The following is an 18,798-nucleotide window of genomic DNA, read 5'->3' on the forward strand; positions in this document are numbered from 1 at the left end:
CCCAGCATATAAACTACATACGAGGAATAATAAAAATCACTCTTAAAGATCGAAAGGTTTAATCATTTTGTTATTGGTGTTAACAATCTATTTTTGTAACTATTTTATACTCCGTATAATCGTTTTAATACACCTTTTGTAAATATAAATTATCCTTAGAACATGTGGTAGAGTGGTTGAAACATAATTTTTGTACTTGAACAGTCACTCTACAAACTATTTTGGAGAAAATATGAATTACAATCATAGTATAGCATACCACACAATAACATATGACAACATAAGCCTAAGTATAATGTTTGTTACTACAATCCTCTTTTCAAATCTTCCATGTGTTCTGTAAGTGTTTGCAAAACCTGAGAGAGAGAGAGAGAGAGTTAGTTGCTAGCAAAAGCAAGAAATTAGGTTGCAAGGCCTTTGAGATGCTAACCAATTTGGTATCCTTAAGTGCATCTTCCAACTTTTGGATTTTCTGCGGGCACAAACGATGTTTAAACAGATAGTGAGACTGATTGTCCACGTTTATTATTTTATACATTATATACTCAACAAACACAAATCATATGCAAAAGCTTACTGCATTCGTGTCATTAATGACAGCCTCAATTCTCAAAACCTTTTGCGTGAAATGTGCATCAAACACTTGCGCTTTATCCAATTGCCCAATGCTCGGCTCTCTTTCCGGTGTCACATCATACACATCTTTAATCTGTACATTCTCCTACATTATGAAAAATTATTAGCATATGTTCTTCTCGAGCTATTCTAAAGATGGACAAATTTTTCCTTACTGCATCATCAAAGGTGTCTCGTGTAGCCGGAGGATTGTCACACTGCTCATCTGCCTCAAGCATGGCCTAGATGAAGATCAGATTTGTTATATAATATCAAGATTATATGAAAGATAATATGACATATCTCAAAAAACATTCAATTCAAACATGTTTTAGGAATAAAACCTGAAGGATGTCTGTAATTTCAGGATCATTCCATGGTCCTTTGTCACTTGAGAGGCAACCACCATGTTCAGAACATGTGCAGTTACCACCCAAGAATGTTGGAAGGTTGCTGCAAAACCAGCCAAATATCTTATAAGAGTAAACAAAAATCGCCATTATAACGAGCACAAGAACCTGATAATTGAAGGATGTGTTCTGTCTTTGACATGTAACTGTAAGTACAAAATGTGTTAACTGAAGGTACAAAATTTTTGTATCAGGATTCCCTGGTCCATAGTATAACATCAATTGCGTGTATATATGCCCAACACCTATTCATCCAAGTAACATTCTTAAGGAACCTTAGTCATCATTACCTTGGATCAATAACTTCAACAAGGTTTTTAAGGTAGTTGTTCCCCAGCACCTGTAATTGTAACCTTGTGTTTTATGTCTCATTTCTCTCCAGGTTATCCAGACAAACAGAATCAACTAAAAAGTTTAAACTGATAGTTAAACTACATATTTATATTTTATATATTATATATATGCTCAATACCTGGATCTTTGCTAGCGTGCGTTGATCGAGAAAAGCCCTGATTGCTTTCCATAGAACCTTAAATCCAGATCCAGCATTGATAATGAACAGCCTATGCAGTGTCTGCAAATAAGTAGATGACAGAATATGAAGAACTCTCTTAGCTGACAGTGTTAATACTTTGTTTCAGGGAATTAAACTTCACATTATATCCTTCAAAAGGCCTTGCATATATACCTCAGGATAATAATTGCTGTCTATCTTTTGAATTTCCAGGAAGAGATATCTTGCAGGTTTTGAAAAGTTAGACATCCCCTGTGCACAAAGTTGAGGCAATACTATATATGATTCTGCAATTGTTACAAGCTAATAGAAAGAAAGTCGATCGATGAAAAATTACACTTTTGATCCTTTAATTGTGATTCAATAATCTAGTCTCTCACTATTAACTTTTAAAAATTCAATGTTTTCTGTTTTCTGTTCTCCAATTCTTCCCGTTAGTAAACGGGCCCTCAAGCTTTCAGTTGTTCCAAATATTGTCAATTTGGGTGATCGGTTACCTTTCATTAAACTTATGTTTGCTTTAGGGTTTTACTTGGTTGTTATTATTTTGTTTTTATAGAATTTCTCACACAACTCCCAATATTTCTCGATAACCCAACCTATATACTTCGTTAGTATCAATTACTATACATATATTGCTAATTTCATATGATTTTCTCCCTTGCTTAGCCTTTAGAGTCTAGTGAAAATCAAATGAAATTAGCAAAAGATAATTGATAATAACGAGGTATATGAGTTGACGGAATGAAAATTGGGAGTTGCATGTGTGTGAAATTTCAAAAAAAATAAAATAAAATCAAGCAAAATCATAAAACAAATGGAAGTTTAATGACAAGGTAACCTAGGGACCAAATAACAACGGTTTAGAATAATTGAGAAATTAAAATTTTAAAACTTAACGAAGGACGAAAGGGTTAAGTTGCACAACGTGGAATAGCTCAGCTGACCAAAAGTGCGACTTTCCCTTTTTGTAATATAGAATGAATGGAAGAGAAGAGATGAGAAGAGAAATGGGACAAAGTGAAGATTCTCACCACATCCTTAACATCTAAGATGCTTGTTGTGGAAGCAATATGCTTCTTGGCAGCAAGTGAACATGCAGGATACCTCAAATTCAGAGTCTTTTCTTGTTCAGAAATATGGTACTTTACAAATCTCTCAATTGTTGTCACTTCAAGAAGCTTATTGATATCCACCATGCCAACCCTATCAATGTAAATTGGTCTCCCATATCTATCTACTCCATGAAAACCATGTGGATAAAGCCCTTTAACCTCTCTATATTCTTCGTACTTAAACTCCTGCAAAGTCCAAAGATTCCCGTGTCACCTAAAAATTTAACTGATAGTAAAACTGCACATTTACGGAAGCTGAAACTAACTTTGCAAATAGCATCAACACGAAACTCCTGCAAAGTTCAAAAGTTTTCACGTGGACTGAAACATTAATTGATAATAAGACTGCACATTTACAGAAGTTGAGACTAACTTTGCAGATAGCATCAACACGAAACTCCTCGCGCCACTTGAGGTAATTGAGAAACATTTCTCTTGCTTTTACCATATCATAGTCCCTCATTCTAAGAAACCTGCAACCAAAACAACAGAATGAAACAGAACGTTCTGCTCAGCAGAACGTTATGAAAACTAAAAGTTTAAACTGATAGCGTAAAAACATATATACCTTAGGAGGGTATGATAATCCAACTGCTTCCCCGAAAGGGGGATGTCGGGGAAGATAAAATCGCGAAAAGAATCGACTTTTTCTTGGTCTTTAGGATCATGGCTCCCCTGCAGAATCATCTGCAAACTCTTGCTCTTTCGCAGTCGCTTCTTGAAGGAGAATGAGAGCCTGCTCCTCTGCTGTTTTGGTGCCTTGTTGCTCTCTTCTTGTGGAGGTAAATACCAGTAAGTTTCAATGGGAGGGTGCAGAATTTTATCTGTCTCTTTAGCTGATGATGATGACTGACCTTCTCTGCTGAGGTTTGAGGATTGTCTTCTGCTCCCTCCTATGAATATGTCCTTTAAGAATGCCTTTGGCTTATTCATGTATGCTTGGTTCAATCTGACTCTCCACAAACAACATCAAAACAACCTAGGATATGATGAAACATTGAAGCATAAATATACTGCTGGAAACTTTGTGTTTTTCTACCACCCAAAATTGGCCCAAAACTAGGGGTTTCTGACCAATTTGAGAATTCAAAAAATGCTTTAACCATATTACCGGACAGCTCATTAAAAAAAAGTTGGAAATTCTGAGCACTTTTTTTGTAGTTGGAAAATTTAGTAGCTAGGTTAACCATCTAGTGTATTTCCCTAATTAAGGCTCTTAGACCAATTTGAGAATTCAAAAAATGCTTTAACCATATTACCGGACTACTCATTAAAAGTGGCTGAAAATTCTGATCACTTTTTTTTTTTTTTTTTTTTTTTGAAAATTTAGTAGCTAGGTTAACCATCAAGTGTATTTCCCTAATTAAGGCTCTCGGACCAATTTGAGAATTCAAAAATGCTTTAACCATATTACCGACGGCTCATTAAAAGTTGCTAGAAATTCTGACCACTTTATCCGTAGTTGGAAAATTTTATAGCTAGGTTAACCATCTACTGTATTTCCCTAATTAAGGTTCTCAGACCAAATTGAGAATTCCAAAAAATTCTTTAACTGACCACCTATAAAGTTGTTGAAAATTCTGATCACTTTTTTTATGGTTGGAAAATTTAGTAGGTTAACTATATTGTGTATTTCCTTAATTTTCAACCGTTGATGGCCGGATGAAAAATTAAGAAAAATTAACCATGGTTGCCGAAAAATTATTTAGCAACCATGGCAATCAGACAAAAATGGCACCAAACAAGGAAAAAAAAACTCTTTCAACCTAAGGATCGTACTAATTTGTAATGCCAAGAATTTTTAAAAAGAACAAACTTACATAGTAATTGAGACAAAGATGAAACCCAAATCTCCCAGCACATGCAAGCTGTGATCTGACAGGAAATTTTATATGAAGCTTAGGAAGGAAGGATGGGGCATTGTTGTTGAGGTTTGGGTATGAAATGGCAGGCTTTTGTTGTTAAAAAGATGACTACTATCCAAGATTGAGACAACAATGTTGTTTGGAATCGAATATTTGGAATGTTTGGCTGTCAAGCAACCCCATGAAACCTCCTTGCAGCTCAACTGTTAGTCTATAAACATGGTTACCAAACTAATAATTAACATGGAGTTCGAAGCTATGTATATGCAATAACGATTTTGAGAGAATTATTTCGAATGAAACCGACCCAATCGTGATTGAATTCGTTTTATATTAGGAGGGATGCAGGTATAAGTACAGTATGAAAAAAAAAAAAAGAATAATAAAAAATTACTTCGGTATATTATAAGCACAAAATACCTTTTCCTTTCTAAGAGAAATGTATATTCCTCAAAGTGGTCAAATGTTTTTTTTCTTAATGTTGTCATTGGACCATTAGACTTGACCTTAGTATTTAAGAATTTAGTACACTTGCAATATTAACTATTACCTTAAATCATGATACTGTCAAAAGACATTGATTCAAATGAAAGAGACTTGAATTTCGATGTAAACTATCATCATTTGGTTTAAACTTTTAACTAAGATTGTAATTAGAAATTAGTTACAAAATTTCTAGAAAAAAAAACATTTATAAAATGCAAAAACGCTCACCCTAAAGAGCTTCCGTAGATTATAAATACCAGCAAAACTGTTCTTAATTATCTATTCCACAATGGCAGTATACATAACTCAGCATCACAGCATTGATGAATATTATTGTTTCTTTGGATTCAAAGCAAAACTTTGAATAACACCCCCCCCCCCCCNAATAACCCCCCCCCCCCCCCTTCCTCAAGAATTCTCAGATGGAAGTCAAATTGTGTGTTCTTCCTGGGGTATAATCAATTGCTCATAATCATCAACAGTCACCTGTACATTTAAGCATTCATTATTCATCAGTTCACATAGTACCCAAAATGGTAAATTGGTTATCGACTATCAATTCAATCAAAATGATCTTTCGAGTACGCAAAATTTACCCGATTTAGCTCTCTAGTGTAAGTAGCAGAGGACTAAATTGGGTAAATTTTGTAAAGTCAAGGGGTCGTTTTTTGAGTGTATTGGTAATCGAGGACCAGTTTGAGATTCTGGCATAATTTAGAGACCATTTTGGGTATTACCTCGTGGACATACTATGAAGTCGAGAAAATCTGGTGAAAATAAAAGCAGTGTTACCTCGAATTTATTGCCTCCAGATGTATATTCCACATATAACTGCTTAGGTTCTCCGGGACAAGGATCACAAAATCCCATTATTCCCGATTTCTTAACGCCCTCGTGTAGCTGCATAGACGCGGTGTTTGGTTAGGAAGGGTCTATTGAAAAGATGGCAAGCGACCAAATTTTACTGATTTTATTGAAAAGATGAGCAGAAGAGGAATACTGACCTTTAGTTGTCCCGAATCGTTCACCAGAAAATTCAAAGGTAGCGTGACATCCAGGATTTGTGACGAGACCCCATCGTCGGTTTCTGCAGTGTTTTTAGTTCGATCCTTCAGAGCTTTACGGCTTCCATATACTGCTTTTGTTACAACAAGTCCACCAGTTTCTAGCTGTCGAGTTCTTTTCCGGTTTGCAACATTCTCTAATAGTTGCTGGGCTTTCTCAGCAGCCGCTCTTGCCTCTCGAACCTACGCAGTTTTTTAACGGGGAATTAGGATCGATGTGCAGAGCACGAGCATAGCATCTCGATGATCTTTCATCAAACTACGGGGAAGAAGAAAGTAGAAACAAAGAAATAGACCATTTATCATTTACCTGAGCACGAGTTTTTTCAGCACTCTCCAGCTCCCGCTGATTTTCCCATTTGAGAAAATATGGTTTCAGAATATATGTCTGCAAACATAAACGCAAGAGTTACACGGGCAATGAAGTCATAACTTGACAGAGAATAAAACAAGAAACGTCATTGCCTAAAATACAGATACCAAATTGAATCTTGGATTTAGAAGAACGTGTATATGCATCAATACATGTTATTGTAACCCCTACCCGACATAAAATTGACCCGCGAAATATAACTATTGGAAGGACTACAAACCTTGAGTAGAAGGTATAATGACGTAGGAATGAAGAAGGCGCAAGTCGCAAACAAAGGGTTCAAGTGTCGGGAAATCAATATCTGCACTCAATAACATATCAAAAACTCAGAACTCAACCCAAAAAGCATTTTTATAGAAGACAAGAGACTTGTTTAAAAAAAAAAAAAAAAAGGAAGGGGAAAACTTCATTTAGACTCGTATAGTACATAAACTTACAGGAACAATCAACCTTTGGCCTCCACGATGCAATTCAAGTTTCCAAAAGATACCCTAAAAATAGTAAAGATAAAACTAAAGTAAAAGAAATGAATATATAGTTAAAATTAACACCTATAAGTTCTGTAGTTAAAATACGGGTTTGGTTGGTTAAAAGAAGATGAAAGATCAAAGAAATGTAATAAACAAAAGTGAGAGATAAAAAAGATTTGGGGGGAGAGAGTGTCAAATTGTCAATTCCGCTCTTTTCAGATAGAGACAAGTGCCCTATCCATTTCCCGTCTTTAACTTTGATCCTCTTCTGAGGAAAAAGGAGGGTGGGGGATGATTCTTTCTGGAGAAAGGAGGTTGTGGTAAGGGAATTTATTTTAGTCCACATACTTCTGAATACCTGAATTCCTATCGTATACAGCATTCGAACAGTGCTGAATTCCGATACTTTTCTTCCACCGCCCACTTCAAATTCAAGTGCATTGCTACAAAACGACAAAAAGAGTCATAAGTTGCATTTCATAAAGAACTGACCAGTCATAACTTGCATTGCTGAAGCTTCAACTTTCATCCTCAAGAAGAGGGAGCAAAGCTTTAAAAAGAGAGAGAGAGAGAGAGAGAGAGAGAGAGAGAGAGAGAGCATACCTTCCAACTCTGCCAGCAATGCGCCCATGAGATTTTGAGGAAAAGCGGTGAGTGTAATGAGCTGTTGCCCCAAAGGAACCCACGCCAATCTACAGTAAAATAAAATTATATACAAATTAAACAGTTAATAATTGGAAAGGTTCAATGCAATAGTAAACGTAGCCAATAACTTCAAATTAGTAACTTTAAATCTGTTATTCAGTTAAGTAAAAAGGACATAACGATATTTCCCTAGATGAGGAAGGAAAGAATTAGAACCTTGATTTCTCCAGCAGCAGACATTTTCTGCTCTTTTTGCTGCCATCCAACAGCTACATGTGAATCTGGACCTAATACGAGCTGAATCTGGCAGGTAGACAAAAAAAAATGAAAACATTTTAATGTATAAATTAGCAACAGAAACCGACAAGGCATACTTAGGCAGTTAAGAACATCCGAGGTTTTCATGGTCCAAGAAAGTGTGTCTTCGCTTTTAATATTAGTAAGTGGTAATATCAAGATAAAATTGGTTGTTTATCATCAAAACAAAATCTGGTCTGAAAGAGATTAATGACCTTCTCGGCTTCTAGGGCAAAAGCTTCAGCATTTTCATATTTCAGTATTTCCGAATGGGAATTAAAGAACACTAAGCATTGAAGGACTGATAGATGATTAGAACCTTACAGCCATAGAGAAAAGCTTACATTCCCATTTGCTGTATTCGAGAGTTGACGAGTCCAACTGTTGGAAAGATTAATGGAACCATCTCTTAAAGACATAGTAAGGCCCATTGCCGCAGTAGAGTGAGGAGTTAAGTGGCTGATGAGACAAAAGAGGTAGTCTTATCTCGTTTAGTAAAGTATAATTCCAACATAGCATCATCAAACTAAAAGAAATCCATCTCACCGAGATGTTTGTACCCCTATTACTGCCCGTAAACCAGCAGAGGCCATGAACTCTATGGAAGACACTGAAGACATCTGATGCTGAAAGAGAACAGATGCTGCACCACCACCAACATTCCCGTTAACCGCTAAATTCCCACCAATAGCAATTGTATTGCTTTTGGATACCTGGGATTGAATTTCACTAGCCATAGCCATTCTGACAACCATTAAAAAAAATTGATAAGATTTTGGTTTAAAATAATCGTGACATCTTCATATATCCACAAGGGCAATAACGATCAATATATTGTAGGTACAAGCATGTAAAAAGTTGGAAAGTGCAAATCAAGTATTAGGAAATTATGCCAGTCAGGAATTAAGATAGAGGAACGCTAAAAACTTTATAAAGTCAAATGCTTTTAGAATGACCTCACGAAATCCTAATACTTAAATGCAAAATTCCCTGCAGTGGACCTCAGCACATTTCTCAGTGTCAACTCGACCCACACAGCAAAGTAAATGATGAAAACGGACAAAAGCTGATATGTACCCTTTCATAATGCCATCACCCTCTAAAAACTGAGGCAATGACAAATTTGCTAGAATTGAACCAGAAGGTCGGACATGGACAGCAACCTTTTCTAGTTCCTTCTGGCGTCTTAGCCTCTCAAGCTCCTCCTTAATTTCTTCAGCTTTTTTCAGTTGCGGACCAAGTTCCAGACCAGAGCTCAGTCCTTCCATGCCATAAATGTCGTATATCTGCCTCTTCGTTTCATCACACAAAATCTCATATGCTTGGCATATCCGTTGAAAATTCTCCGTCGCAATATCCTTCATCTGTAACACGAGTTAATCCATTTGCAAAGTTTGATTTTTACTATTCAGAAATTTCGATAATACCTTATATGAGGAAATTAATGAATAAAGACAAGCTCTTTTTTCTTTCTTTCTACAAAAACTGAGGAAATACACTACATTACCCAGCAATACACAATACACATTGCAACATTCAGTTAGCTTTCAGCCTTTCACAGCAAAATAACTCAGATCAAAAAAAAAAAAAACTTTTTTTTTTTTTTTTTTAAATTCTACTTGTATACATAGGCAACAGGGGAACCTGAGGAGCTTGATATTTATCAGGATGATAGACTTGAGCCCATTGGCGATAAGCTTTACGGATTTCTTCAGTGGAGGCTTCAGGGGAAAGGTTAAGCAGAGCGTATAGCTCCCTGTTGGGCGGCGCATCCGCAGCAGACTCCTTCATTGCTGCATGCAATCGAGATTCGATTTGCTGAATTTACAGTAAAAAAAAAAAATCTGAGATAGGGTTTAGGGTTTTTCCAATTGAGGAAGAAAACTGTAAGGCAGCTGGGACAGTTAGGTACGAGGATACTACGTTGATGTTTGCTTGACCAGACCGCCAACGGCGCAACTGAATGCCTGATGAGTGATGACTTTGCAACTTGCAAGGTACCAATAGCAATCAAAAGAGAATAATACTGAGTTAATACCCAATATAGTCCTCGACTATAGTGGTTTTACTCACTTTAGTCCTAAGTGACTTTTTTTACTCTATTTAGTCCTCGACTTTAATGATTTTACCCACTTTAGTCCTCTGATAAGAATTTTGTTTGTTGGGTGTTAATAACAAGGTTAACATGGTAATTTCATTTCTATTTTATTTTTTATCAAATTAATTATGAATTATATGTCCTAATTTATCTCCCTCTGTATAGTTGACACAGTTCCATCATTCCCTTCCTCAGGCCGAAAATTTTTCAATTCCTCATTCACTATCAGAAAATATTTCAATTATTAAATGTTTTGGAATGCTTCCCTATATGATCGTTCACTGATTTGAAATTCCATTTTCCAGAGCATGGTTTGGAACCACAAAATACTGTCATGCATAAGCTTAGAAACGTGGTATGACCTCTGAATGAATTTGGGCAAATGAAAATGAATTGTCACATGGTTTTTTGGGTACACATTTGAAATTAATAATTGAAATATTTTCTGATAGTGAATGACGAATTGAAAAATTTTCGGCCTGAGGAAGAGAATGACGGAACTGTATCAACTATCCAGAAGAGGGAGATAAATTAGGATATATAATTCATAATTAATTTAATAAAAAATAAAATAGAAATGAAATTACCATGTTAACCTTGTTATTAACACCAAACAAACAGAATTCTTAACAGAGGACTAAAGTAGGTAAAACCATTAAAGTCGAGGACTAAATAGAATACAAAAAGTCATTTAGGACTAAACTGAGTAAAACCACTATAGTCGAGGACTATATTGAGTATTAACTCGAATAATACTATACAATTTACTAAGATAATAATAAGGTAAATCAATTTAGATTATACTTCGTATATAATTGATCGGTTCTTTATTTTCATTATTTTATTGATATTATGCATAATAATTGATTCAGAAAAAATTGAATTATATTAGAAAGAAAAGTTAAATTTGTGTCCCGTGGATGGATCGACTCTGTGACGAATTACCTGTTGATAACTTAAGTTTTTTTTATATAAAAAAATTGGAGTTAATATCAAATAAGTTCATAAAATTCTATTATATTAGTTACATTCTCTGTTAAATTGATTGAAATTCATTTCTAATATTCATCAAAATTCATCCAATTTTGATTAGTGAATTTGCTAATTTTGACAAGTTTTACATCAATCATTATTGCTAACATAAATTTGGACGTGTCAGAACAATAATTGAAAAATGAACATAAATTTTTGTTCGCCTAAGAGGTGTACGGAATTAGTAAGCGCTAAATTCATATTTTCCAATAATGATACAGCAAACTAAGGAAAGACGATTTTGTCTAGACTTTTTGATTTATGAGAAAGCTCGTAGTCGTTACTTGAAGGTACGTTTTGGATGAAACTCGCATTGTTAACAGATTATAATGAGGTAAAATAGTATAAGTTGCTCATAGCTTATAAGTTTATCGTCAATATGAGAAGTTGAAAAAAAAAATGTTTGTAAGATGTTTAAATCTTAATTATGAAAAGTGCATGTTAAGTAGGTTACACTACACAACACAACTTTGAAGTATCAAAAACTTCAAATTTAACTTATAATAATACTAACACCATTATTAATTACAAAAAGAAAAATTGCTTAAAATGCAAAGTAATCATACATCTACATCATGCAATGCAATCATCTTTCATCTATATTTGTATGTAGTTTCACTTCACTCTTTCCATTACGTGAAGCCATTGACAACATACCCTTTTTATATGCATTTTAATTATTGTATTTATTTATTTCTTATCGATTCTTTTATTGAGAGAGGGGGATGAAATATCCAACTAAATAATTTATAAATAATTCATCTTTTTTACAAATTATTTAGTTAAGTATTTTATCCCGTCATTTCAATGAAAGATTTTGTATTTGTTATGGATGAAATTAAGATTCTTGAGATATAAATAATTAAAGAATTAGTCTCAAAATTACGGGCTAGCCAACAATAAACTGTAAATAAAATATGAAATGACACAATATTATTGCCATCAAGTCGATAGAACAGAAATGTGATACATGTTATGAAGGTAAAAATCCATTTTATTGGTAACTACGAACCTTATTTCAATTTTTGGTCCTACTGTTATTGGGGCATTGCCAATTTTAGTCCACTTCATTAATTTTTGTCACATTGCGACCAGTCTTATTTAGTTCTTGCCACTTTTAGTCCACTGTTAAAATTTTCGTCAAAGTAACCGTCCAAAACAAGGGTATTTTGATCTTTTCATGCTTTGATCATCTTCTTTACCCTTTGTAGTGGTTTTCCTTACAGATTTTCAACCAATGAAGAGGTCCGGCGAAAGCCATGACTTTGTAATGTGGCTTACATGCCTTTTGCATGACCTCTTCAATGGATGAAAATGTGTAAGGAAAACCACTGCAAATGGTCAAGAAGATGACCAATGCATGAAAAGGTCAAAAATACCCCTATTTTGGACGGCAATTTGACGAAAATTTTAACGGTGGACTAAAAGTGGCAAAGACTAAATAAGACTGGCCGCAATGTGGCAAAAATTAATGAAGTTGACTAAAATTGGCAATATCCCAATAACAACAGTAGGACAAAAATTGGAAATGACTCTTTCAATTATGACAAACTTTTTAAAATCTACGGAGTAGATGATTGCATGTGGCATACCATATTAATCAAGTAAATTCCTTATTGAGTCTCGTCCCTTTCTTCTTAGCCAATACATCTCTTCATAACCACTAGGCCTCTCGCGACCATTATATTATTGAACCAAGTTTTATTTTGTGGACTAAGTCTTATGTTCCTCGAATCGCCACATAGCTTTCTCAACTCAGTACTTATGCCTTGGGATGGCCCAAATCTGGGGGTCGTCGAACAGAACCCATATCTCAACAATTATTGACATGTTTTGAGCAGTTTTATAATGTAAACAGTGGTATGTACTCAATGAACATATATATGAGTAGAATTATAGGGTTTATAAGGAAGGTTTATTCAACTTTTATTTATATATTAAGCTATTGATGAGTAAATCAAATCTTTATTATCAATGCAATCATACATTTGAAAACAGAAATGAGAAGAATATATTTATAGTAAAATAATATGTGGATCATCTTATCCAAAATTTTAAAAATAGAATAAAATCCTTTAAAGGATGGAGTTTCCAAATCTTTGTTCATGCCATGCATATATGGTGACATACATGTGAGTAGACATGAAGAAGTTTCAAGGAAATTTCCATTGGCCCCATAATTTGTCCTAAAATATGATGTGACCCATTTGTCAACACCATGCACCTCAAAGATGCCCAACAAAGCCAAGTGAGCAAAATTCTCATCAAAACTAGTTCTAGTTATAATATTATAGATAGATTCTTTTTTTTTTTTTTTTTTTTACAACAATGTTTAGCACTAGTATTAATCATANCTTTTTTTTTTTTTTTTTTTTACAACAATGTTTAGCACTAGTATTAATCATATCGAATATCAAATATAATTATGCAGGTATGTTATTCTATATAATAGGCGGCTGTTCAAGTGAGTCTAGTCCGTGTAGACAGATATGAATTATTACACTCCGGGGAGGTTGCTTCCTAAAAAGAACTGGGTTTGACTTGTTGCCTTTGATTCTTTACCCATAGCATATAAAAACAAATGTGAGACAGTTTTATTTTAGATACACTGCGGTTTCATTTATGAGATTCGTAAAGATGTGACGGCAGCCGTTTCTTTACTTAAAGATACGACGTTATTTTTGGACCATGGTCCACGATATAACGTTGATCATGAGTCCTATATATATGAACCGCTTTTGTTTTGTTTTGTTCTTTTTTAATCAAAAGTAAGGGCTAAAGGGGTCATTCAAGAATCAACTTTTAACTCATAGTTAACTGGTTGATAAACCCTAATTAAAGTATTTTAATTTGTTGCCTTCACTAATAACTTTAACTTATGTGATTTATCTTTTCTACCCAGATTTGCGTGGTACCGTTGAGATTATGTCAAATATTCTTTTCCTTTTTTGAGATTATTACATGCAACATTATTCAATAAATGTTTAATTTCTAATATATATATATATATATATATATATAATATGATGAGTTGTTTCACTATTTGTGATCACCCTACCTACCCTAGCTAGCACTTAAATCTTCCATGCTCAGGTATCTCTCTTACATCTACCATTGGAGTTTGCTAAAACCAACCAACCAAAACCTCACCTCCATTACACTTGTACTCTTCTGCAGCGGCGCCGGCGGGCTCTAATCCGGCCACCTTAAAAGCTGCCATTAATGGGGTTACATCTATTACTCATCGGAAAGCTTCATCTCTTCAAAGCTACCTCTCACTGTTTAAGTTCTGTGAGTTTCTTGTTATTGGGGCCTTTCGTTCTCAAACTGGTTTCGGGCTTAAATCCCATTCGCCAGGTTTGCCATGAGATCGTCTACTCATTGCGCCTTTTTTTCTTCCAAATGGGGGAGATAACCTTCAATGCCGAGGCCGGCGCGGCGGCGCAGGGCGGCGGCGGCGGCGGAGCGCGGTGGCAGCGGGCTGTCCGTTTGGTGTGCGAGAGATTGACACGTGCGAGGCATCCGCAGTTTCTTGAGTCGGATGAGGAGAGTTTGCTTGATCTCTCCATGATTGCACTATGATTGAGGGCTTTGAATTATATTTGCTTAATTATAATTGCATGTATTATTTCTTCATCTTTTAGTTGTTTTTTCTTTTTGTATAATTTCTCCATAATTAACTTCTCCCCTCTTTATACTAAATCATGTTTAGATCAAGATTATTCTTTTCATATTTGCCTTTGGAATCAGATTCTAATCAAACTCTTTTCACTAAAATCAAGTAAAATAGAACTCTTTTTAGTTGTACCACATTAATGTAAAGTATATTGATTAATTTTGATGAAAAAAGACTCGTTAATTTGACGTTACCAACACATCAACAAGATTCTCACTAATTGATGTGTTAAAGACTGTTTTTCTTTTCACATCAATCAAACTGCTTTTTTTTTTTTTTTTTTCTTTCTTTCTTTCTTTCTTTTTCTTTTCTTCTCCTAATGAAACCAAGATCAAGATATGTGAGTACACTAAACATTTTCCTTACATACACTAAACATTTTTCTTAAGAGACATAATAAAGTAATACTAGGTGACACTACTAACACATCAACAAAATTTTCACTGAACAATGTGTTATACAACCATTGGTTAAGACTTAAAGACGTTTTTCTTTTTACATCAATCAAATCATGCCACATCAGCAAGCATGAATCACATTAATCAAGCCTTGGCACATTGACAAGCAAGAGTCTCAATGTGTGCTAAGAACATCCCCATTATAGTTTTTGGGTATTGCACGAGACGCTGATTTTTTGTAAAAATTATGGGCTCCACCTAAAAACATAATGAAGCCATTTAGTGCGAGTGAGGCGCATCAGAAACACCCAGCTGCGCGTGAAGCAGCATTTTTTTTTTCCTTCTGAAAACTTTTTTTTTTCCTTCCCTCATTCACTCCTACTTGGCATCTAAAAATTTGTGCAAAAACTTACCTATTGAGGATGCTCGGAGTATTTTATGTGCCCAATAAATCAATAATACTCCCAAATGGGCAGATACATTATACATTCATACATACAATCATTTGCAATTTTTGGCACTCATATCTGACGTGGATTGGTGCCACCAACCCTATCTTGCCACGTCAGGAATGATAGAATGAGTGTCAAAATGAGTACAAAACTAAGTAGTGCATATATAATATAACTTCTTCCATACTTCAATAATTCTTGATTTCATATATCAATATATCATTCAAATATAGTTTCAGAAAATATTTCAGCCCTGCAACTGAAGTGTTCTTCAAAGAAACTACTGTATAATAATTCACCAATTCTCACCAGTTTCAGAGGATTGAGTAGGATGATAAAAACATAATAATTTAAACCAATTCTTCAAAGAAATTGTATGATTCACCAATTCTTCAAGATTTAAACCGCATTTGGAGCAAACCCAGTTTCTTGTGTACATCGCTAAGGACTTTGAATCAAGAAAGACGGGCGCCACCAAACAGACAGTATCTCGATCTCACATAATACAGCAATTTTGCTGAGACTGGAGATTCTCGGGGGACCTGCAAGATCACGGGAAGAATTGCTAAATTCCAAGTTGCATCACAAATGACAAGACAGGAGAAATTATAAGCATATGGTATATATATATATATATATACAGAAGTTCAATTAAGTAGAAATACGTACAGCTGTGCAATACTCGACAAATCAAAATCTGGGGCGAGCTCGTGAACAATATCATTGGGAGGCTGGCCACACTCTTGCATTTTCTGCATTAGCTCAACAACCTTGGTGAAATTATCGGGCTCGGTGTCATAAACTCCAATTAGCTCTTTGATAAGTTCATACTGGTGCCTGTAACGATCATACTCTTCATTGCTTAATTTAGCTTTGTTTTCTTCTAACCATTTCGGATATCTTTCTTCAATTTCTTTCATAGGTTCGTGAAGAACTTCTTTAGATAAAAGCTGCTGCATCATGGTCTCCACAATAGATTCCATATCCTGGCAAATTTAAAAAAAAAAAAAAGATGAAGTAGGACAGCAACAAAGCATAAAAATATGAGAAGAACTCTAAACGAGTTAGCCAAATCGTCAAATGCTAGTCTACGGCTTAAAGGCTTTCTTAAGAGGTCACAACCCATTTTTTGCTGGGCAATCTACGTTTTGTTTCGGGAATGATGTCTACATTGATAGTATACACAAAGATTTGAGCTTAGATTTTAAGGTTTACTAGATTGTTAGTATACACAACCCCGAATAACAAATACCTTACAAGTTACATGACTCCAAAATGATCAAGTTAGTCATATTCTATTTTGTTAAACTCTATATAAAAGTCGAAAGCTAGGCCTCAAAGTGTGAGATCCCAACACTGATTAACTAACATTCCAAACCACCGACATTCTTAGTAGATAGCAGAATACCAGTTAACGACACAAATATATTTCTAGCCATGCATAACACAATGAAGCTTTGATAGTCTCTGCACGTGGCAGGACTCAATAAAACATTTTATTCTGTAGTTCACACACACATGAAAGTGCTAAATCATTAAGTTGTTAACTTAGCACGGATTAAAATCATATTCTATCAAATACAAGGAGAAACTCGCATACTTCTATCTCAAAATATTGCTAGTCGTTACAATTCGATTTGCTTGTTGTAGGTGGCAATTTGAGTTGATATTCACATAAGAATGCAGCACTTTGTAGCTAATAAAAAATAATTACAAAAAAGCACTTATAATGTGTCATTTGAGGGTAGGCAAGACTATAGAGAAGGAAATTTTGTGTCAGTTTTCCCGGCAAGCATCAAGGAAAAAATTCTATTCCATTCCAAGAGTACCGAAGAAAATATACTAATCAGTACCAAACAAAAGAATATGGAGCTAAAGAGCTAATTCTTATGCACATATTGCATATCCTAGAAATCTATAGATGCAGATGCAATGACAAGAAACAAAGGAAAATTCTTTCTCAAACGACATCACTCGACGTCAAAGCTACTCCTAGAATAAGAAACAGTCGAGACTCCTTCAACTTTCTAGAAAAGAGACATTGGTTCTCATAACAACACTATGAAACACTGTTAGTAGAAATCACGACTATTCACGAGACTGTAAGAGAGTTCAAACATGTAAGGTTCAATGCCACTGTGGAGCTAAACCGATTGCAGAAGGCCGAGAAATTTACCTGAGACCCAGCAAGCTCCTCAAACTGCTTGACCCAATCCTCCACCATTGCATCAGTCCCAAAATTCTCACCACCGGCCTTCAACCCCGTGCTCGATTCTAACCCCTTTACTGCCTCCCTGGTCTGTTCTCTAAGCTTATCAAGAGCCTTGTTAACATGTGAATCCTTCAACTCCTTGGAATGCTTTTGCTTCCCCTTTTTCTTAGCTCTCAAATCCGGCAACCCCATCCCTAAACCTTGAACCTCCCCAGGCATACAAGTATCTTCTTTCTTCCCCTCTCCATCTTTACTTCTGCAACCCAAAATACAAACACTTCCCCATTTTTATTCCATAACTTAAATATCAAACTTGCAAAATCCTAATAGTCCCAAAAGCATAAATTGGAAACACACAAAACCAAAACAAAAACTAAGCAGAATCCTAACAGTTCCAAAACAATACTCGGGCTGTTGTGCATATAATATATAAACATGAATGTGCAGTCCAACTATTAGGACGAAATTCATCCTTCAATCGGAGCATTTGAGCATATAATATATAAATATAAATGGGCAATCCAACTATCGCTTAAGCTTTTAGGGCCTAGGCTTTTAGTTGAAAAAGAGCACACGCTTCAATTTTGGCAACACATAAAACCAAAACAAAAAAAGTTCACACCTTTGAGCAGAAGAGGTGAGATTGAGGCTCTGGAAATCATCCAAAGCACCTGAAATCATACAATATGCTGACTTAAATACTTCACCATAACTTCACAATGCATTCAAGATCATGTTTACAAGCACACAAAGACGCTGAAGAATCACATAAAAGAAGAAAACTGAAAAGGGGTTGAGGGTTTTACTATCAAGGAGCTGGTCTAAATCATCGGATTGGTCGGCAGCCATGGATTTTTCCCAAATTTTCTCCTTCGTTCAGCAAAATTGATGAAAAAATCCAACCCTTTTGGTATCTGAATGGAAAAAAAAAATCCTGTGCAATCAAAAGAGATTTACGGAGGAGGTGTGAGCTGCGGTGTGCGTCATGAGTAGTGACGTCGTTTCTGGCGGAATAACCGATAACCACAACCGTCAATCCAAATTCTAAACAGAAAATTTTTGGAAAATATAAAGAT

At 35.1% G+C, this 18,798-nt stretch overlaps 3 protein-coding genes across 7 annotated transcripts; all 3 read right to left on the reverse strand.

The window, feature by feature from the left end:
- Positions 1 to 116: 116 nt before the first annotated feature.
- On the reverse strand, positions 117 to 4,695 carry LOC116027818 (phosphatidylinositol/phosphatidylcholine transfer protein SFH11). 5 transcript variants are annotated; one of them, XM_031269579.1, is made up of 13 exons: positions 4,475 to 4,695; positions 3,509 to 3,603; positions 3,223 to 3,424; positions 3,028 to 3,127; positions 2,574 to 2,840; positions 1,714 to 1,791; positions 1,498 to 1,599; positions 1,316 to 1,365; positions 960 to 1,068; positions 792 to 857; positions 578 to 721; positions 431 to 472; positions 117 to 356 (listed from the first exon to the last, which is right to left on the reverse strand). In XM_031269579.1, the coding sequence occupies exons 2-13, from the start codon at positions 3,585 to 3,587 to the stop codon at positions 306 to 308; spliced, it is 1,290 nt and encodes a 429-aa protein (XP_031125439.1). In that variant the 5' UTR covers positions 3,588 to 3,603; positions 4,475 to 4,695; the 3' UTR covers positions 117 to 305. The 5 variants fall into 5 exon arrangements, with proteins under 5 accessions (XP_031125439.1, XP_031125438.1, XP_031125437.1 ...); XM_031269578.1 differs by having other exon boundaries at positions 3,509 to 3,633; positions 4,475 to 4,694; XM_031269577.1 differs by having other exon boundaries at positions 3,223 to 3,427; positions 3,509 to 3,633; positions 4,475 to 4,694.
- A 697-nt stretch (positions 4,696 to 5,392) lies between these two features.
- Positions 5,393 to 9,830, reverse strand: LOC116026785 (chaperone protein dnaJ 13-like). The gene is made up of 13 exons (XM_031268174.1): positions 9,499 to 9,830; positions 8,932 to 9,218; positions 8,401 to 8,598; positions 8,199 to 8,313; positions 7,774 to 7,860; positions 7,516 to 7,604; positions 7,271 to 7,355; positions 6,880 to 6,933; positions 6,663 to 6,743; positions 6,380 to 6,457; positions 6,010 to 6,252; positions 5,798 to 5,905; positions 5,393 to 5,491 (listed from the first exon to the last, which is right to left on the reverse strand). The coding sequence occupies exons 1-13, from the start codon at positions 9,643 to 9,645 to the stop codon at positions 5,435 to 5,437; spliced, it is 1,629 nt and encodes a 542-aa protein (XP_031124034.1). The 5' UTR covers positions 9,646 to 9,830; the 3' UTR covers positions 5,393 to 5,434.
- Positions 9,831 to 15,694: 5,864 nt separating this feature from the next.
- LOC116026643 (peroxisome biogenesis protein 19-2-like) lies at positions 15,695 to 18,758 on the reverse strand. The gene is made up of 5 exons (XM_031267975.1): positions 18,529 to 18,758; positions 18,345 to 18,393; positions 17,687 to 17,978; positions 16,180 to 16,496; positions 15,695 to 16,052 (listed from the first exon to the last, which is right to left on the reverse strand). The coding sequence occupies exons 1-5, from the start codon at positions 18,569 to 18,571 to the stop codon at positions 16,007 to 16,009; spliced, it is 747 nt and encodes a 248-aa protein (XP_031123835.1). The 5' UTR covers positions 18,572 to 18,758; the 3' UTR covers positions 15,695 to 16,006.
- Positions 18,759 to 18,798: the final 40 nt, after the last annotated feature.

This window comes from Ipomoea triloba, chromosome 8 (genome assembly GCF_003576645.1).
Source record: "Ipomoea triloba cultivar NCNSP0323 chromosome 8, ASM357664v1".
NCBI lineage: Eukaryota > Viridiplantae > Streptophyta > Magnoliopsida > Solanales > Convolvulaceae > Ipomoea > Ipomoea triloba.

What these genes read in the sequence shown, in the direction of transcription:
- LOC116026643 (XM_031267975.1), bottom strand. Translation starts at nt 18,571, where the DNA reads ATGGCTGCCGACCAATCCGATGATTTAGACCAGCTCCTTGATA. An exon ending in TTTAGACCAGCTCCTTGATA is followed by an intron (nt 18,394 to 18,528) that starts GTAAAACCCTCA and finishes GTATGATTTCAG; the next exon opens with GTGCTTTGGATGATTTCCAG. An exon ending in TTGTCGAGTATTGCACAGCT is followed by an intron (nt 16,053 to 16,179) that starts GTACGTATTTCT and finishes GTGATCTTGCAG; the next exon opens with GTCCCCCGAGAATCTCCAGT.
- LOC116027818 (XM_031269576.1), bottom strand. Translation starts at nt 3,587, where the DNA reads ATGAATAAGCCAAAGGCATTCTTAAAGGACATATTCATAGGAGGGAGC. An exon ending in TCTTAGATGTTAAGGATGTG is followed by an intron (nt 1,792 to 2,573) that starts GTGAGAATCTTC and finishes CTTTGTGCACAG; the next exon opens with GGGATGTCTAACTTTTCAAA. An exon ending in GAGACACCTTTGATGATGCA is followed by an intron (nt 722 to 791) that starts GTAAGGAAAAAT and finishes TTCATAATGTAG; the next exon opens with GAGAATGTACAGATTAAAGA.
- LOC116026785 (XM_031268174.1), bottom strand. Translation starts at nt 9,645, where the DNA reads ATGAAGGAGTCTGCTGCGGATGCGCCGCCCAACAGGGAGCTATACGCT. An exon ending in GCCAAAGGTTGATTGTTCCT is followed by an intron (nt 6,744 to 6,879) that starts GTAAGTTTATGT and finishes TATTGAGTGCAG; the next exon opens with ATATTGATTTCCCGACACTT. An exon ending in CATTATACCTTCTACTCAAG is followed by an intron (nt 6,458 to 6,662) that starts GTTTGTAGTCCT and finishes TTATGTTTGCAG; the next exon opens with ACATATATTCTGAAACCATA.